Source organism: Anguilla anguilla, chromosome 12, assembly GCF_013347855.1.
Source record: "Anguilla anguilla isolate fAngAng1 chromosome 12, fAngAng1.pri, whole genome shotgun sequence".
In the NCBI taxonomy this organism is placed as follows: domain Eukaryota; kingdom Metazoa; phylum Chordata; class Actinopteri; order Anguilliformes; family Anguillidae; genus Anguilla; species Anguilla anguilla.
Window position 1 is genome coordinate 35286377 of NC_049212.1, and position 20447 is coordinate 35306823.

Here is a 20447-nt window from a genome sequence, read left to right on the forward strand (position 1 = left end):
GCACACACGCACACACGCACACATACACACAGTCACATACACCACACATGCGCACACACACACACACACACACCATTCAATTTGTTTCAATGTCAGGCTGTCTTTCACTGTCAGGCTGCTTCTCACTTGTTTGACTTCCTCGGCATCTGTGTCAAACTGCTACTCTAAAACTCATTAGTTCACCTGCCCATATTCAGGGACAATTCCACCAGCTGAACTGTAATTTACAGGCAATTCACCATGGGGCCCCACTCAGCGCATGAGCCTATAATTGGAACTCCAAATCATTTTGCAAGCTCGGAATTGAGTGTCGCTGAAATCCAAGCGTACGGACCACGCAGAGGCCGAGACTCAGTTATTTGTCCTTCGCAATGCAATGCAAGCGTTCAGATCTTCTCAACACAAACATCACTTTGTGAGTTAAATCTAGGGATAGCTGAACGTGGCAACAAACTGTGTTTGTCAAGAAAAAAAGAAAGAAATTAGGCGTTGCTTTTAAACGAGAGTCAAAGTTAAGGGGAAATGGATCCAGGTTGATTTAGATCCAGGTGTGTTTGTGCCGGATCTCACCTGTGATCCTGTACTCCACCTCTCCGCTCGAACCCGCGTCCAGGTCGGTGGCCCGCAGCGTGAACAGCTGGACCGGCTCCAGGTTCTCGGGGACCTCCAGGGCGTAGTACAGCCGCCCGAAGGCCGGGGCGTTGTCGTTCTCGTCCCGCACCGCGATCCTCACGCTCGCCTTGGCGAATTTCGCCGGCAGCCCGCCGTCTTTGGCGTACACTGTTAATAAATTAGACGCGGTCCAGACCGGGGAGGAGGGCAGAGAGGAGAGGAGAGGAGAGGAGAGGGAAATGGATGAATCATTGATTTATTACAGTGCTCAGTGGCCAGGAGCTAAATCAATACAACAGAAAGGGGGAGGGGGGTGTGAGAGAGGGAGAGAGAGAGAGACTCCAATCCACAGTCCGTGAAAAAGCCATACACACGTAATAAAACAAACGACACCATAGAAAACCTCAGCAGCCAGCAACTCCCCCACATCTCCCCCCCCGATCTCTCCCCTGGCATTTTTGTATTGCGGTGTTTCCACCCTGGGGGTGGGGGGGGGTGGGGGTTTACCTGTGATAGTGTAGCGGTCCTGCACCTCCCTGTCCAGGGCTCGGGTGGCCGATATGACGCCTGTCACCGGATCGATGGCGAAGCCCGTCTCTGCCACGCCTCCGTAGGTCACCACGCCATTGGTCCCTGGGGGGAGCATCGGGGGGACGGCGTCAGCTTTATCACGCCGCCATCCTCAGCGAGCGCAAACACAGCCTCCGCACGGCGACCCCACACGCCGCTCTCCGCACACACAAGCACCCTCCTCCTCTTCCTCACGCTTAGTCCTCCACACCAGACGGTAAAACCCCTCCTTTTATTAGTATTTTCCTTAAAGCGCTCGCGGCACAGCTTTACGAGATCCGCAATGGGCCCTTCTCACGTGAGAGGACACGCCAGCCAGCAGAACGGCTCGTGCTGTTTCCCTTCTCTGTATTTTTTTTTTTTTGTTGTTTGTACTTCATTTTGCTGCCCAGGCACTCGGAGGCCACAGCGTTCGTACCCGGAGACCGGGCATGCCAGGTTGCGTGCTAACGCGGAACATTCTGGCAACGTCACCTGTTTACTCCACTAATTGGTTCTGGAGAGAGAGAGAGAGGGGGTTTATAATCCCTGTTTTTATGAGTTCCTGACTCAGCCTCTGGACCATGTGCAATCCCCCCCCTCCGCCCCCCACCCCCCCACTGCATTCTGTATCCATAACAGTAAAAGACAGACAGTCCTGTCCTACAGGCTTCCCTCAAAGTCGCGCTGTTGCGGCTGCACCCAGGCAGGTGAGACATACGGAGGAAACGCCATAAAGACAAAACCGTAAAGAGGAGCTGAGAGAGTGAGAAAGAAGGGCTATTCACACAAGCACCCGGCTTCCATTTTGTGCTTAAAAAGAGTGGACAAAGATGGAACGGAGACACAGCTTGGATGCAAATGTTTTCGCTTATTTTTTTACGGGCGTGAAATAAGCCTAAGGACGCAATAAAGAGGGAAAATGCAGTCAGGGAGCACAAAAACCTCTCCGAAGAACAAGGACTGCTGCACTGCATATAGCGCCCCCTGTGGTTGGACTGCGGTCAAACGTCCCTGGCTTTGGCTGAAGGTTACTGTACCTTGGTCGAGATCGGAAGCGGACACAGTCAGGACCGGGGTTCCTGGCGGCTGGTTCTCGAGGATTTCCGCCTCGAACTCCGCCCGCTCGAACCTCGGCGCCTCGTCGTTGACGTCGATCACCTGCACCGACAGCAGCTGGGTGGCGGAGCGCTGCGGCGTCCCATGATCCTCTGCGACCACCGTGAGGTTGTACAGCTCCTGCTCCTCGCGGTCAATAGGCTTGAGGATGGACAGAGAACCTGGACATGACATCATTTTGTCAAAAAAAAGTTTCTTTAATTTGTCGCAAACATTTAAACTTAAATGTAAACAGACGTCCCCCCTCGGGCTGTTGTGTGCTACTAAGCCCATAACGGGGCAGCTGTCGCAGGCGTGGGGATTTGTGATGACCGCGCAAAGGTCGTAAAAACGTAACGAGAACCACCGAGCGAGGGGCTCCGCGAGACGCCGGAGACATGCGAAGTGTGCGTGTGAGAGACAGGGAGCACGCTAGCACGCGCTAACGCCATCTCAGGAACACGGTGCCCCAAAAATTACACGCTTTCCCCACCGGGAGCACCGCGGTCGAGTTTGGGAGAGAGGAGAAGGTAAACACCGCGCTCCCAGCACACGGGGCGGGGCGAGACTGCCTCGCCCCCGCTCAAATTAACGCTCCCCCTTCATTAGCGTACCCTTCCACGACACCGAGCTCACATTGACCCCCTTTCAGTACTGCTGACGCCGAGCCTTTCCCCCGAACGCTGGGCGGCCATTTTGAGTGTGAGTAAGCGCACCCTCGCCGCTCAAGGAGCTCGAGTTCTTTTATTGCCCCCTGGCTGCGGACGCCCACATGACGCCCCCCCCCTGTCTGATATTAATCTGGCTGGCTGGAGTTGCCGGGGAGGGAAAACCTCTGAGCCGTTGCGTGTTGTCTCGGCGCATGCTAGGCTAGCGATAGAAATCTGGAGCTTTCCTCGCTTTTATGAAGGAGGCTGCAGTCATTCAGCAGTGCATTGCATATAGAGCCCCTGTGGTCGGACGTCCCAGGCTTAGACTGAAGGTTGCTGTACCTTTCTCGCTTCAAAAACCGTATTTCAGTACCACTGACATCACTTCAACAGCCAAGATTTACAGTAGCTCAAGTGCAGTTAAGGGCGATTTTGTGCTAACTGCAACTATAGCATTTAGCTGTCAGTATCATAAACTGACATGAATTATATCATTTTAAATAGACTATAAATAATGCAGTTTTACAAGAGTGTAGATGCTCCGCATTACAGCTCCATTTTTGGGCAAGGGAAACTGCCACCAGCACATGAAGACATAAAACTGTGTCCTGGCATGAACAACGGATCACTCAATGTTTCCTGGAATACTGATGAATGCCAGGACGCAACACTGATTATGTGTGCAGAATCATAATGGAGTAAAGCTCTAAACATCTCCTCTATTAATAGAGACAGGCAGTCCAGCGTGTACTTAAAAATTATTAAACCAGCCAGCAAGTTAAGGTACTGCATTTTAATCTAGTTTTTATTGAGCTGTAATGAGGTTTTAAAGGTGCTGTATTATCGGAGAAGTGAATAAAGTGTTGACACATGACAAATTGAGGAAGTGGGATTACCCTGACCCAAATGAAATTAAAAGGCACATCACTGTGAAATGTTCATTGAGAAAAGGCAGGGAAGTTTATAAGCCTTTGTAAGGCATACAAGGCCACTGGTTTGGATGGACAGAATCGGAATTTCAGGCAATCAATCAATTAATCTCAGTATACATGAATTAAGTATCGTGGGTTAAATGGCAATTGTGAGGTTGCGGAAAAGTGACTTCCCAAAGTTTCAGTGGGAAATACTCTGCATCTTAAATGGCAGTCGTGAAGTATGGGAGAACGACCTTACGTGCCCTTTACACTCAACAGAAGGAAAACCTACAACAACCGTCAAGTGAGAAAGAGTACAAGTGAAGACAATGAGCGATCGCACTACTGTAGGCCTGCAAGTGATGAGACCCAGGTGTTCCAACCATTAACTGCTTCATGTAGACTTTTATTTTTTTAAACAAATGACCAGCCTGACTCCAGCAAGTAACAAGATGACTGTGCTCAGCAGCCTGTGCTCTGTGGCATGCGGGACATGTTTTGACTGTTTCCATCTCCTGGGTAGCCTGGGGGGCGTGGGTGTTTGGGGGGGGGGGGGGGGGGGGGGGGGGGGGGGGGGGGGGGGCATATACGTCTGTGGAGGCCACAGCAGCACTCTGACTGTGCTAACACACAGGACAGTACCCCCCAGGTGAGACAAGAGGGCCCCGTACTCCCAAACTTTTTAACACACAGCACTGAACTGCACTTATCTCACAGGATAACGCCCAATATGAGGATCACACAGCACAGAACAGCGCATGGCGCTAGCGGTGAGTGTGAGAGGGCGGGGCGGGGCGCGGCGCTCACCGGTGTCGGGGTTGAGGCTGAACTTCCCGCCGGCGTTCCCGTCCCGGATGCGGTAGGAGACGCGGCCGTTCTCGCCGCGGTCGGCGTCGCGCGCCATGACGTAGAGCACCACGAAGCCCGCCGGCTGGTCCTCCATCACGCTGACGGCGGCGGGCGAGCCGAAGACGGGCGCGTTGTCGTTCTCGTCCGTCACGAACACGCGGGCCGTCACCGAGCCCCGCCGCCGCTGGGCGGGGTCGGGGGCGGAGTCCGTGGCCTGCACCACCAGGAGGAGGGAGGAGGCGGCCTCCTGGTCCAGGGCCCCGCCCAGCGTCAGGACCCCCGTGGCGGGGTCCAGGAGGAGCAGGTCGGGGGCGTCGGGCCAGCGGTGCAGGATGGAGTAGCGCACCTCGCTGTTGGGCCCCGTCCCGTCCCGGTCCTCCGCCTGGAAGGTGTAGATGGAGGAGCCGGGCTCCATGTTTTCGGGGACCACGATGGTGACGGGGTCCTCGGGGAACTGGGGCGCGTGGTCGTTGCTGTCCTGCACCTCGATGTCCAGCTGCACCAGGTGGCTGCTGGGATAGGCCTTGGAGAAGTCGTCCACCTCGACCTGGAGGGTGTAGCGGGCGCCCTCCTCGTAGTCCAGCTCCCGGGTCAGGTACACGTCCCCCGTCAGGCGGTCCACCATGAACGTCCCGTCCCGGTCCGTCCCGCCCACCACCACGTAGGTCACCTGACCCGCCTCGGGCGCCCGCTGCTTGTCATGTGATGCGACGGAGCCAATCACGGAGCCCGGTTTGGCACCCTCCACCGAGCTGATTGTCATGGACATGGAATTGGGTTTGGAAGTAGTCCTGCTAGAGCTCAGCACCTGTTAAAACAAAATCCAGCGTGCGTGCACACACACACACACACACACACACACACACATTAATACCACTAATCAGTTACAGCAAACAGCGCATTCAGCGAAGAAGAATGAAAACAATGGTTTCGTCGGAATCGCAAGAGTGCCATGTTCAAGACTACATGTGTTACAGCAGCTAGGTCCACACAGAAAACAAGGATCTTATGTGAGTTTACATGCTCAACGACAGACCGAATGAAATGTTCCATTGCAACACCAATAACTCAAACAATTTGAAGCTATTAAACAACAACAGATTTGTACCCTATTTTGTTCGGGAAAAGGAACAAAGTTTTTTAGTAGATTTACCGGTCTTGAACAACCATGCCTGTTAGCGTTAAATCAGATTTAATCAGGTGGGCCACTTGTTGCCAGGAAAAATAATGAGGGAAGAAAGTAAACATAATCAGAAAAGGAAATGGTCTGAACGTTCACATTTAGCTATGGGCCCCATTCTTAAAAAATATTAAATTCTACACGCTGGCCCTGTTGAAAGCCAATTGGGAGGGGGGAGGGGGGGGGGCACTTCAAAGCCAACACGACTCTACCTAATATGGAAGCACGGACTCTGGGCGACTTTCACAGATGACATATTGTTTTAATAAATGCGGTTTTTCAGCTCCGTATTTAAAGAGGGGATGGGATCATTAGGAGCTGAGACCCAGTGCGCGCGGAGCTCAGTCTATCAGCGTGCTGTTTGAGGCTCACGCCGACAGTGATCCCAGCAGCTGCCAAACCCAACTGTTCCACCGCATGAAGGCGTCCGCGCTGAGCTCCCCTCACTAATGCCCAATTAATTACAGCGTCAAGCCTCGTAGCCCCGTTCCACGGGCGCGCCACCTACACACACTGGCACAAGACACCGGCTCTCTTCCTGCGAAACGCAAGACGACAAGCGGGTGATTGACCGCACGCTAAAGAGCGGGGCCGAGCGGACGCAAGCCGACGAACGTTCCGGAATGAAAGCGCGCTCTGAGGTCACTTCCTGCGCTCGGCCGTCAGAACCCGGAGCCCATTTCGGTCCGGGCCTCGAGACGCCAAAGCGCCGAGTCAGCGAGAAAACGGACAAAAGCGGCGCTGTTCAATCCTATTAAGGGCGAATTAAAAGCCTTTTTCTCCCAAGCATTCGAATGTTACAACGAAGAGCACACGGCCTCCGACTGTGCCTGGCATGGCTCTGTGGCGTATTAAAACGTTAACTCCAGTGGTATGTGTTACATGTGAGAGAGTACCCCCCCTCCTCTCCTTCAGAATGGGCTACCGTATGAGCAGTGTTGAAGTCGTTGGCTTTGACCTTGATCAGAGGAGCCGGGCAGCTGGGCTTCATCACGGCCCATCTGGCAGGGCTTTATCCAAAGGTGCTTTTTCCATTTCGGACCGAGAGTTTCCCCCCGTGAGAAGTCACGCGAAAAAAAAAAAAAAAAAAAAACAGAGGGAGGAACGCGAGGTGCTCCGTGCAACTGACTTCATGCTCCTGATAGAAATTACATCCCTGCAAACATCTACATGTGCGCAGAAAAAAGAGAAAGGAAAAAGAAAAAGGTTTTTGGCTGCGGCTCGAGGAAGCATCCTTGAGAACCGAAATGTTCGCTGAGTGAGCGGCTCCCTCAACAGTGAATTGCAATACATACATTTCACCACTAGAGGGCATTAAGTCTGGCAAAGCCATTGAACAATGCCCGTTCAGTTTATGTTTTCCTTTTTTTTTCCTGATACAGTTGGGATTTGGAAATCTTTTTTTTTTTTTACGTCCACAAAGATTTCCCCAGATTTCATGGGTTTTGCACCTTGAGTTTGAATTACAGGATTGCACAAACTCGCCTCTGGAACAGGAAGCACTGGCAAAATTATTTGAAAATTTTTTGTTTTTGTGGGCAGAGATTCAGCCCAGTCAATCCAGCTGTCCGAATAGATTCAGCCATTTTTAACTTCGCTGACATGATTGCTTCTGAGGTTGAAAGCTGACAAAGTCTGACATAAATAAGTGAAAACTGAGACAAATTGAATGCAGTTGAGTGCAAACCAAGGCCAGGCCAGGCAGTAAATGTGCCGGTGTGCTCTAGGCCTTGTTTCACTCATTATGGATATAATACTGAACCATAGGACCTGCGCATTGCACTTTTGAACCAAATGCTGTGGCCTACACCCTGTGCTTACCTCTGAGTGTTTCGCTGTGCTCGACATCGCAGATGCATTTGTGTGCTTTAACCCCTGGCTGTTACCCTGTGAATTTGGGCTCATGTTTCTAATCTGAGTAGGACTGGTGTGGAGGCCAGCATTTGGTCTTGCCCAGCACTAAGACATCTGATTCAACCAATCAAGAGATGAGATTTGCAACCTCTGCTTAAAGTACTGTTCTCTGTCTGTGTATATGGTGCAATGCTCTATGCCCTGTGTATATGGTGCTGTGTTCTAGACCCTGTGCTGTGTATATGGTGCTGTGCTCTAGGCCCTGTGCATATGGTGCTGTGCTCTATGCCCTGTATATGTGTTGCTGTGCTCTATGCCCTGTGCATATGGTGCTGTGCTCTAGGCCCTGTGCATATGGTGCTGTGCTCTATGCCCTGTTTATATGGTGCTGTGCTCTAGGCCCTGTGTATGTGTTGCTGTGCTCTAGTCCCTGTGTATATGGTGCTGTGCTCTATGCCCTGTGCATATGGTGCTGTGCTCTAGTCCCTGTGTATATGGTGCTGTGCTCTAGGCCCTGTGCTGTGCACATGGTGCGGTGCTCTAGGCCCTGTGCTGTGTATGTGTTGCTGTGCTCTAGTCCCTGTGCTGTGCACATGGTGCGGTGCTCTAGGCCCTGTGCTGTGTATATGGAGCTGTGCTCTAAGCCCTGTGTATGTGTTGCTGTGCTCTAAGCCCTGTGTATGTGGTGCTGTGCTCTAGGCCCTGTGTATATGGAGCTGAGCTCTAGGCCCTGTGCGTATGGAGCTGAGCTCTAGGCCCTGTGGTGGCAGGGGCAGCAGGAGGCTCACCTGTATGCGCAGGCTGGTTGAGGAGCTCTGAGGAGGCAGGCCGTGGTCAGTGGCGCTCACAGTGAAGCTGTACTCCGCTCTCTCTGAGAGGAGCAGAGGGGAGGAGGAGCGCAGCTCTCCTGTGACCGGGTCCAGGGAGAAGAGCTCTGCCCTGGGGCCTGCAGGAGAGAGAGCGAGAGAGAGAGACGATGAGGAGAGTCAGAGTCAGGGAGTCATAGATAGAGAGTCAGACACTGTGGAGAGTCAGAGGGAGACAGGCACTGAGGAGTCAGAGGGAGAGTCACATGTGAGTCGTCTCAGTGTCTTCCCACCTGACAGAGAGTAGAAGACGGTGCCGTTCTCCCCCTCGTCTGGGTCTTTGGCCTGCACTGTCCCCAGCAGAGAACCGGCTGGCTGTCCCTCCAAGACCTGCAGGGTGGGGGTGGGCGGGCAGTCAGGAGTCAGGACTTTCAGCACTGTGCCTCACATACAGTACACATTCTCTCTCTCTCTCTCTCTCTCACCTGCATGAGCAGCTCTCTGCGGGTAAAGGAGGGGGCGTTGTCGTTCTCGTCCAGCACAGTGATGTGGGCGGTGCCCGTGGCGCTGCGGGGGGGCGTTCCCCCATCCTGCACCACCACCACCAGCTGGTACCCCGACTGGTGCTCCCTGTTCAGAGCCACTCTGGTGCTGATCTCACCTGGGGGAGGGAAGGAGGGGGGGGGGAAGGGCGAAGGAGAGGGGAGGAGAGGGGAGTGGAGGAGAGGAGAGGAGAGGAGGGGACAGACGTGAGATTTAAAACTGCCTTTATTGGCACAATTCAGACCTGAGCAAACCGCCCATCACGTATCGCATGTCCTCAGATAACACAGATAAAACACGGGACAAACATGCACAATACACGCCACACGCCACACGCATGCGACCGCCACTCCTCGACCTCAGGGACAAAAAATTCAAATTAAAACCTGAAAGAATAAAGACAGTGCATTGAAAATACAAGAGGGAAGGAAAAGAGGGAGGAAGGAAAGGGAGAGAGAGGAGAGGAGAGAGGACTGTAAAGCGGGATCAGGGCTCTGCACCACCGTGGGCTGGGGGGGATTAATGGTGCAGACAGCAGGAGCCGCCACACAGATGGCAGGACCAGCTGGGGAGACTGGAGCCTGAGCAGCTGGACCAGAGAGCCACAGAACCAGGGCCTACCGCTCGGCCCGATTACAGACCAGCGTGAGCCTGTACGCGCTGTCAGAACCAGATTACAGACCAGCGTGAGCCTATACGCGCTGTCAGAACCAGATTACAAACCAGCGTGAGTCTGTACACGCTGTCAGAACCCGATTACAGACCAGCGTGGGCCTGTACGCGCTGTCAGAACCAGATTACAGACCAGCGTGAGTCTGTACACGCTGTCAGAACCCGATTACAAACCAGCGTGAGCCTATACGCGCTGTCATAAGCCGATTACAGACCAGCGTGAGCCTATACGCGCTGTCATAAGCTGATTACAGACCAGCGTGGGCCTATACGCGCTGTAAGAACCTGATTACTGACCAGCGTGGGCCTATACGCGCTGTAAGAACCCGATTACTGACCAGCGTGGGCCTATACGCGCTGTAAGAACCCGATTACAGACCAGCGTGGGCCTATACGCGCTGTAAGAACCCGATTACTGACCAGCGTGGGCCTATACGCGCTGTAAGAACCCGATTACTGACCAGCGTGGGCCTATACGCACTGTAAGAACCCGATTACTGACCAGCGTGGGCCTGTACGCACTGGGAGAACCCGATTACTGACCAGCGTGGGCCTATACGCGCTGTAAGAACCCGATTACTGACCAGCGTGGGCCTATACGCACTGTAAGAACCCGATTACTGACCAGCGTGGGCCTATACGCGCTGTAAGAACCCGATTACTGACCAGCGTGGGCCTATACGCACTGTCAGAACCCGATTACTGACCAGCGTGGGCCTATACGCGCTGTAAGAACCCGATTACTGACCAGCGTGGGCCTGTACGCACTGTAAGAACCCGATTACTGACCAGCGTGGGCCTATACGCGCTGTAAGAACCCGATTACTGACCAGCGTGGGCCTATACGCACTGTCAGAACCCGATTACTGACCAGCGTGGGCCTATACGCGCTGTAAGAACCCGATTACTGACCAGCGTGGGCCTGTACGCGCTGTCATAAGCCGATTACTGACCAGCGTGGGCCTATACGCGCTGTAAGAACCCGATTACTGACCAGCGTGGGCCTATACGCACTGTAAGAACCCGATTACTGACCAGCGTGGGCCTGTAAGCACTGTCAGAACCCGATTACTGACCAGCGTGGGCCTATACGCACTTTCAGAACCTGATTACTGACCAGCGTGGGCCTATACGCGCTGTAAGAACCCGATTACTGACCAGCGTGGGCCTGTACGCGCTGTCATAAGCCGATTACTGACCAGCGTGGGCCTATACGCGCTGTAAGAACCCGATTACTGACCAGAGTGGGCCTATACGCACTGTAAGAACCCGATTACTGACCAGCGTGGGCCTGTAAGCACTGTCAGAACCCGATTACTGACCAGCGTGGGCCTATACGCACTTTCAGAACCTGATTACTGACCAGCGTGGGCCTATACACGCTGTAAGAACCCGATTACTGACCAGCGTGGGCCTATACGCACTGTAAGAACCCGATTACTGACCAGCGTGGGCCTATACGCACTGTCAGACACAGCTGACTGCCCCCCAACAATGCTGCCCCAACACCCACGCTCCGGGGAAGTGTGTGGCCTGATGGCCGGGGGCCAGAGTTAAATGAGGCTCGTCCACTCCATCTGCCCAGCCAGGAGAGAGAGAGAGACAGGGGAGAGAAAGAGAGAGGAGGGGGAGAGAGGGAGAGACAGAGCGAGACTGGAGAGAGAGGAGGAGAGAGAATGAGAGAGAGAGAGGAGGAGAGAGAGAGAGAGAAAGGCAGAAGACCGGGGCGGGTAAGAGAGAGTGAGAGGCGGGGGAGAGAAAGAGAGAGGAGGGGGAGAGAGGGTGAGAGAGAGAGAAAGAGGAGGAGAGAGAACGAGAGAGAGAGAGAGGAGGAGAGAGAGAGAGAGAAAGGCAGAAGAGCGGGGCGGGTAAGAGAGAGTGAGAGTAGGGGGGGGAGAGAGAGAGGGAGAGGTGGGAGAGAGAGAGAGAGGCAGGCCTGCAGCTCACCCGTCTGAGAGTTGATCTGGAAGGTTCTGTCGGCGTGCAGGAGGCGGTAGGCGAGGCGGCCGTTGAGGCCGGCGTCGCGGTCGCTGGCGGACACCCTGCCGAACCCCGTCCCCGGCGGCAGGTTCTCCCGCACGGCCAGGAAGGCGCGGTCCTGCGAGAGGCGGGGCGCGTTGTCGTTCACGTCCGTCACCGACACCCTGACGGTGGCGCTGCCGGTCCGCTTGAGCAGCCCCGCCCCCGCCGTCACCAGCACGGTCAGCAGGTACATGTCCTTGGCCTCGCGGTCCAGCGCGGTCCTCACGAACAGCCAGCCGCTGTCCGCGGCGACGCCGAACCCCGCCGCGTCCCCGTCCGGCCGCAGGTGGTACTCCAGCGGGCCCGAGGGCGTGGCCCCGCCCCCGCCGGCCTCGCGGCTCAGCGCCCTCACCTGGAGGAAGCGGGTATTGAGGGGCGTGTCCTCCCGCAGCTCCACCCTGTAGGTGAGCGCGTCGAAGACGGGGCCCTGCTGGTCCTCCGCCTGCACGTGCACCACCAGCGTGAAGGTGGCGCTGAGCTGGGGCGCGCCGCCGTCCCGCGCCGTCACCAGCAGGTCGTAGCGCGGGGCCGCCTCGTACGAGAGCGCGCCCACCAGCCGCACCTCCCCGCTGGCCCGGTCCACGGCGAAGGGGCGTCGCCCGGCGCCGTCCGGCAGCAGGTCGAAGCTCAGCCGCCCGTTGGCGCCCGAGTCCCGGTCCTCGGCCCGGACCCGGTACACCACCGCGCCCAGCCCCGTGGCCTCGGCCAGCAGCAGCGACTCGGAGGAGGAGGGCAGGAAGGCGGGCGCGTTGTCGTTGACGTCGGCCACGGTCACTCGGACCCGCGCCATGCCAAAGGCCGGGGGCGAGCCGGACCGCGCCTGCACCTCCAGCTCCAGGGCGGGGCGCGCCTCGTGGTCCAGCGGCAGGCCGGTCCGCAGGGCGCCCGTTTCGGGGTCCACCGTGAAGTAGCCGTCCGGGTCGCCCGAGTAGATGGCGTAGGTGATGTCCTTAGAGGCCCCTGCCAAAAAAACAGACACCCCTGAGTTAGCCACACCCACTCAGTCTGGGATTGGGCCATTTTTCTATTTGCCCTAATACTCTGACAGAAAGCCCTGGGTATCCAGATCCATTGCACTTTTGATGAATGATTCCTAAAGGAGGTGTGTATCGTGGCTCGCTGCCCATTCGTACAGCCGCCGTGCCAAGGCTCACATGAAGCCTTCCGGCACTTTCTGCCACAGAAACGTGTACTAAAGTGGCACAGCGTGCGCCTGTGTGACCTGGGGGCTCCTACCGCTGTGGCACACGCGTGTGCGTATATTATGTAACGCTGGGGGGGGGTCGCCTGGCAACAGCCAAGGTCCCACCGTGACAGCCAAACCCACCGCTCCTGCTGGCGGCCCGCACCACGCCCACTTCGGTTCCGCGCAGGACGTCCTCGGACACGGTGAAGAAGTACTGCGCCTGCTCGAACACAGGGGGCGCCACCGAGCCGGCCACCACGCTGATGTTGACCCTGGCGTTGGCCGGAGCCGCCAGCCCGCCCCCGTCCTGGGCGGCGATCACCAGCGGGATGATGGAGTTCGCCTTCCCGTGGAGAGAGCGGGACAGAGAGACCACGCCTGCAGGGACACGTGCAAACAGCTCAGCAGCCAATCAGACAGCACTTCCAGCCAAATCAGCCAATCAGACGGCAGGATCAGCTACATCAGCTGATCAGGCAGCACGTTCAGCCACATCAGCCAATCAGGCGGCACGATCAGCTACATCAGCCGATCGGACAGCATGATCAGCTACATCAGCCAATCAGACAGCATGTTCAATTATGTCAGTGAATCAGACAGCACATTCAGCCACATCTGCACATTTGGCCATATCAGTCAATCAGACAGAACAAGCAGCATACCTGCTTTTTATACTGTTTTATACTCCTTATTGAGAAATTATCCACTAATAATGAATATTGTAAAAATGAATTAGTATTTTTTGCATAGGCTGCTTGGCATTGCGACTGTGTTGACTTATCTTGGCCGGTCCTACCTGTGTCTTTGTTCAGCGTGAAGTAGGAGGAGCCGCTCCCCGGAACGACGCGGTACGTCACCCTGCCGTTCTTCCCCACGTCGGGGTCGTAGGCCGTCACCCTGACGACGGAGGTGCCCGGCGGGCTCTGGGCGTTGAGGCTGACGGCGTAGTGCAGCGGGTAGAAGCTGGGCGCGTTGTCGTTGATGTCCTGCAGGTAGACCTTCACGTAGGCCACGGAGTTCAGGCCGCCCTGGGGGGGGGGGGGAGAGACGCAGACGACGACCGTGTTACTTGGTAAAAATAACGCCTGTGGCAAAAACCCTGTGGTCCGCTCGAGTTAGCGTACGGTTCTGTTCATAATCAGGGCGAAAACTGGTGCCCGCTTTTGTAGAAGGTCACTGATGTACACAAAATGAGACGTGGCACCCCATCCGTGGCATGGACTGAAACTGTCCCGGGATGGAGGACCTGTCTGAGGAGGGGCGGGAGTGTAATCGGGTGGGGGGGGGCTTATCGCACCACTGCGCTCCTGATGCTCTTAGCTTCACTGGCTGCTCATTTGGCCAGAGTACCCACGAGCCCCCTGTGCATGCCCAAAAGCAATGAGCGTGAATGGGAGGTAGCTGGAGGGAAGCAAGTGGCCCAGAGCTCCTTCTAATTAAGTCCCTCTGCCTGACGCTCTCTGCTGCTTTAACACCACCACAGCCACTTCCTGGCCTTTTTTTAGCCTGCTCTTTACCATGGTACTCACGCAGACAGAGGCGCAGCACAGGATGCAGGATCTGGCTTTTCCTTGGCTATTGACCCTAATGAGATGCTGGTGCTCTGTGTGTGTGCTGGCTGCTCAGCGGCACTGTGGTGCTGCCGCAGCCAGGGAAGCACAGTGTTTCAGATGCCTGGATTTTAAACGTGTTTGCGTGCGTGTATTTCATAAGTAATACGGGCTGCTCGCTTCTTTATATTGTATGTTTCATGCTTCTGTGCTTCAGATTGTGGTTTATCCCCCTAAAGGTGAGTGATATGGAGGGGTTTGCTGCAGGGTGTGGTGTTTACCCTAAAAGTGTGTGATGCAGGGGGGTTTGGTGCTGGTTCATCCCCTTAAAGGTGTGCGATACGGTGAAGTTTGGCACTGGTTGTGCCGTTTCCCTCAGCTCACCCCGTCCACGGCCGTGACGGTGAAGTCGTAGCTGGTGGGGCCCTGTTCTCGGTCCAGCGCCGCGGACGTGCAGATCCGGCCCGTCTCCCTGCCGACGGTGAACTGGGAGGGCGGGGCGCCGCCCACGCCCGAGCCGATGGAGTAGCTCACGCTGCCGAAAGAGCCGCCGTCCGCGTCGGTCGCCGTCACCTGCAGAGAACCACACACAGGAAGGGGCGGGGTCAGGCGCACGCCGCGTCACTTCCTGTGGAGAGAAGGCAGTAGCAGCGCGCGGCGTTTGCGTGACTTCTAGTTTTAAAACCTGACGTATTTCTCTGAAGATCGTCCCAGCGTGACATAACGTAAGGCATCGTGCGATCGATTATGTAACACCGAGACCGGTCCGCCATTAATCAAGTAAACAAGCCTGCGTGTCTCTGCTGGACTGCAGCTCAAGTTGCACTCTTTGGGATGATGGCTTGGGGAACACAACCCTCGAGAGCACATGTGTACACTCACGCACTTACACACGCACACACACCACACAAACAGACTGTGCACACACACACGCACTGTGCACACACACACAGACACACACACACCACACACACACACAGACACACACACACCACACACAGACACACGCACACCACACACACACACACACTGTGCACACACACACACCAGGAGCATTAGGAAAGTCCTCGCCCCTCTTCTGGGGCTGCTGGTCTGTGAAACGGTGCCAGCACACAGGCCCATCTGGTCCCGCTTGGAAGGCAGCGGTGCGGGGGGGGTGGGGAGGCGAGGGGCTGGGAGAGGGGGTGGGGGGGCTGGATTGCTTTCACAGACCCCGCCGCTCCTACAAGGCCTGGCCGGCCGCCAGGTCGGGGTGGAAGGCGGGGCGGGGGGCGGGGGGGCGGCGGGGCGGGACTGATGCGTCTCTGCGTGCGCGGTGGTGACAGGAGCGGCCGGATCACGGCGGGGCTCGGCTGCGCGGCTCGGCGCCGGGCGGCTCACGCACCATACGGCACACGGCAGCGCACGGCGGATCTGCCTTTGATGTGCAGCGGGCCGTGGAGCATGCTGGGACAGCACGGGCAGCGGAGCGGGCTCCATTACCGCCGCGGCTCCCAAGGCGACGCAGTGCAAACAAGCCAATCAGATCGGCCCACTGGGTACTGGGCGGGATAAGTGTTTGCAAGTGTTGCCCCTTCCCTGGAGCTGGATGGGAGATTACAGCTTGGCATCTCTCTCTCTCTCTCACTCTCTCTGACTAGTACAATCTAAAGAGAAGCACTTAATCTGGTCTAAATTGTACAGAAGCAGGAAGTATACGGCGAACACGCACAGAACACAGGAACTGCCCATACGATAGGTTGTGATATCCACGTGAACAGTGCCATAAAAAAGTACAATGAGTACATAAATGAATAGATGCAAACGAACAGGGGAAACCATCCAATGCATTGCAGCTGACAGCAGGTAGCTGTGCACCTGTGGTCATACGTGATTCATTAAGATGGAGGCCCTGATGCAGAGCTGGGGCTCGTCCAGTGGAGATCAGAGCACAGTGAGGGAGTGATCGAAATCAAACCGGGGCAGAAAGACAGATTCGGGCAGGAGGGGGTCAGCACAGCACGGAACGCGCACTGCCCGGAACATTCCACCACCAAAACGAGAGCCCCCAAAATCTTACCCAAAGATGCTTCCTGATCCAGCGAGGGTAGGGGGGCGAGGGGGGTGGGGGGCACTTTATTAATAAACAGGGCTTCTTTTCTCTTGCCTTGCGTGACAAAATCTGGAGCCAAGCAGCGGCCGGAGAGAAAGAAAGAGGCGGAGGAGAGCTCGGGGTAACGGGCCGTTGGATGGGGGGGGGGGGGGGGGGGAACGTCCAGAGATCTGCTTTGAGAGTAAATGCGTTTTTCCATGAAGTCCTGGAGCGTGTAAAGAGAGCAGCGTGGGGGGGGACGAACGGCAGCTCCTGTGGGGTTGTCGTGCGCACTTGCAAACGAGCGGTGCCCCCCCCCACCCCACCCCACACCGACCCCCCCGATCGCATTCTTAGAAAAATTTCCTCTCTTGTGACAGACCCTGAATGCAGCCCCTATTCAAATCCTTTCCATTTTAGCTAAAAAAAAAAAGAGCCTTTATTTTCTCAGGCATGCCGCTTTCGTAAAAAACTTTGGCTCGCTGACAGTGCCTGCATTAAATATTTATGACATGAAAGCTACAGAATGTAGCAGGAACAATCTAGCACCTGGAAGTGGCAAGGGAAGGAGAGAAAGAGACCTGTAACTGAGAATGGATGGATTCCAGTTCTTTTTCAGTTTTTTTTTTGTTCCCTCATTTTTCATTCCCAAACACGCTTAAATACAAAGAAACAAGGGAGACTATCAAACTATTTATTTTTTTGCCAAGGAACACTTCTTGTAATGGCGCTGGTAGTACAGATGAAAGAAACTTCTGGGAAAAGCGAACTCAGGTCGAATCTCTCCAGAAAGATCGACAGCCAGACCCCGGGGAAGGGGTGGAGGAAAAGTGACCCTCTGCTGGAGAGGTAGAGGAGAGTAAAGATGGGGGGATTGAGAGATTTGGGGAGGTATGTACGCGGGAGAAACGGAGGGCGGTGAGGGTTTTCGGGGCGGGTTCAAGTCAAGTTCAGCGCGGGCTCGTCTCGTTTATTGCCCTGTGCTGAGCTGACGCTGAGCGCTGAAGCTTCAGGATACCCGGTCAAGGACGCCGGGCCGTTATCTGCGATGGCATCGCCCTCCCCGCAAAAAAAACAAAAAAAAAACCCAAAAACCTCTCTGTATCTCATCAACTGAGCTTAAGGTTCCACCATACACATGGACACATGCGCGCACAGCCACCCACACACTCACACACACACACACACACACTCACACACGCACACTCACACACACACTCTAGCATTCAGCTAACCTTGTCTCCTCTGAACCCAAACCACCCTCGTGTCTCTGTCACTTGCGGTAAATCTGTACCCTGAGCTTCCTTGCAATCACGCTGTGCGCGCTTTGAGTCAATGAGGGGCATGAGAACGCAGCCGGAATAAACGTTAGAGAAGTTAAAACGTGGAGCTTTGCGACTGCTTAGAAAAAAAAAAAACACAACAGAGAAAACTCTAAACCCAAAACATAAATTATAAAAAAATGACAGAAGCTTGCTCTCTCCCTCTGTTTCGTTCTTTCAATTTTCTGTGACTCTGTAAACCATCTGTCTCTCTCTCTCTCTCCATCTCTTCCTCATTCTCACCCTCTGTCTCTCCCCGTCTGTCTCTCTCCTTCTCTCTCTCTCCGTCTGTCTCTTTCCTTCTCTCTCTCTCTGTCTGTCTTTGGACTGCTGAACCGACACCGCTTCCAAACCAACAAGCAGTCTCAGCTCACACTCTCCTGGCCTCCTTTTCTAAAATGGCTGATTCTCACGGTTCGGGTTCCTTCTCTCCCCGCTGCAGGAGACTCTGGCCTTTGAAGATGGGGAGGTCGGTTCGGCCGAGGGGGGGGGGGGGCGGGGGGGCCTGGCCGAGCCCCCGCAGCTGTCGGAGAGGACTTAAACCTCCCACGTCACGCGGCGGCCCGTGGATTTCGGTCGGCGCCTGGTGCAGTCGGCATTAATGGGGCGGTGATTCTCCGCGGCGCGGCCGGGCAGACCTCTCCCGCCCCGAGCACGCAGGGGCTCTCCCGTGCGCCCGCAGAGGGGAAGGAAGGACAGCGCCCGGTTTTGGAGGATGCTCGCACGGCAGGGCCCAGCTGCTGAGGTAATTTTCTAAATTACATCTTGGAAGACGCCGGGCCGGGGTGGAAACGTCTCAGAAAGCTCAGCGCCGGCCATTAAACCCGTAATGAAGATGTGCGTTTAACGCTGCCTCTTACACGACTCCTTCACCTTCTACTTAAGAAAATCCTAAATACAGTGCAGGAAACGGCCTCTCAAGGCCAGAACGGCAGCGGTGCGGCACCCTGCGGCTTCCTGTTTTGGCAACAAGCAGATTATCTTTTTTTTTTACGTTACTGTAATAAAATCGGTGTTTGGAAAGGAAGCTGTGAGGGAATACAAGCTCGGCTCTACAGTGTGAACTCAGAAAGCGCTCAGGTCAGTGCAGACTTAGTGTACGCACTGAACTTTAAACTCTGACCTTTGTGACCCCCTGACCTTAAATCAGTTCAACTTGCCGACAGTATGTTACATTACTCCATGAGCTGGATTAAGCTGCTGCCCCAGCTCACTCAGGAATGCCTCAGAGGCCCGTAGGGTACAGGAGAAAAAGACCTGCTCCACAGCAAATAGCAACGTGACGTGTTGAAAGCGGTCCTGCCACACGTGGACTCCTGAGAGAGTCACATCACCTGAGAGAGACGGCCCCCCACTCCCTGTAGCCTCTACAGTCCCGCCCCCTTACTGCTAACCGTCATATCATTCCCCCATGTAATTTTTTCCATTTAAAAATTAATTTTACAAAAATGGCGAGAAAATTAGAACCATCGCTCACGTCGAGCGGCCCGCCGCTCTCCAGCAGACTGAGGCATGATGGGAACTCTCCTATCTGGGGGCACGCTGTTACCCCGCTATGACTTGGAGACAGCCTTCTACACAAGTCTCTCTTTTTTTGCCGTTCCGACGAGATCTTTTGCCAAAGATTTACAAGAAAAAAAGATCAGACTCCACTCCTCTTATGTGCCACCCTTGAGCTCTAATGTGCAGGAAGCTTCACAAAGACCTTGAGGCTTCTGGCCTGGCCGGAGGTCTCGTGCTGTTGAGCCCAAGCCATCGCTTAACCACACTTCACTGGAGCCTATTTATAGAAACTCATTTCCAATATGACGAACGGCCACGCTCGAACAGAGCGTCGACCACCCTAATCCGCCTGTCCCGAAGAAGCAGTGCTTTGTGGGTAAGAGCACACGCCTGTCTCTGACCCCGGCTCCACTGTCATTAGGCTGTGGCTGGGTTTGTAAGAGGCCCGTGAGGGGAAGAAAGTGAGAGATTCTGGCTCTGTTACATCCCCGTTTGTCCCCCTTGGGGGGGGATGGGGGATTTGGGGGGGGTAATGACAACGTGCCAAAAACCTGAACTGGCCGCAGTGACAGACGGTAGAGGAGCCTTCCTCAGACACGCTGTGTTTTGATCGAAATGTTCAGTCAAATAAACACGTCTTCAGAAGCCTGAAGCGAAACCGCCCAATCAGAGAGCCTCCTCGGGCCAAGCAAAACGAAGCGCAGATGACAGGGTTGTGCATGCAAGAGTACACCGAGCCATCCAATCAGAGCGCACTTTGGCCAGACTCCATGCACATGTACATATATACACACACGCACACATGTACACATAGGCACATACACACACACACACCCACATACTGTATACACACCCACACACGTACACGTACAGACACACGCACATATGTACACTCACGTACATGCAAACACTCACAGACACACACGCACGCACGCACGCACGCACACACACTGAAGTGACACAAAGGGAGTGTTACCACACGGCATGTGCAGCAGCCACCGTGCCCTGGGGCCCCCCCACAAACCCCAACAACCCCCCACCTCAGTCTGCTGTTTTCCATCAAGAG

General features: G+C 55.2%; 1 protein-coding gene across 1 annotated transcript in view; it reads right to left on the reverse strand.

Moving 5' to 3' along the window:
• The window catches only part of dchs1a (dachsous cadherin-related 1a), a 123843-nt gene that overhangs the window by 12577 nt on the left and 90819 nt on the right, over positions 1-20447 (reverse strand). The window contains exons 3-13 of the mRNA XM_035385845.1: positions 14870-15058; positions 13732-13963; positions 13077-13313; positions 11675-12709; positions 8998-9173; positions 8806-8902; positions 8495-8652; positions 4631-5480; positions 2202-2441; positions 1120-1245; positions 571-780 (exon numbers count right to left, since the gene is read on the reverse strand). Of these exons, the coding sequence (XP_035241736.1) occupies positions 571-780; positions 1120-1245; positions 2202-2441; positions 4631-5480; positions 8495-8652; positions 8806-8902; positions 8998-9173; positions 11675-12709; positions 13077-13313; positions 13732-13963; positions 14870-15058 (3550 nt within the window). The remainder of the gene's footprint in view (positions 1-570; positions 781-1119; positions 1246-2201; positions 2442-4630; positions 5481-8494; positions 8653-8805; positions 8903-8997; positions 9174-11674; positions 12710-13076; positions 13314-13731; positions 13964-14869; positions 15059-20447) is intronic.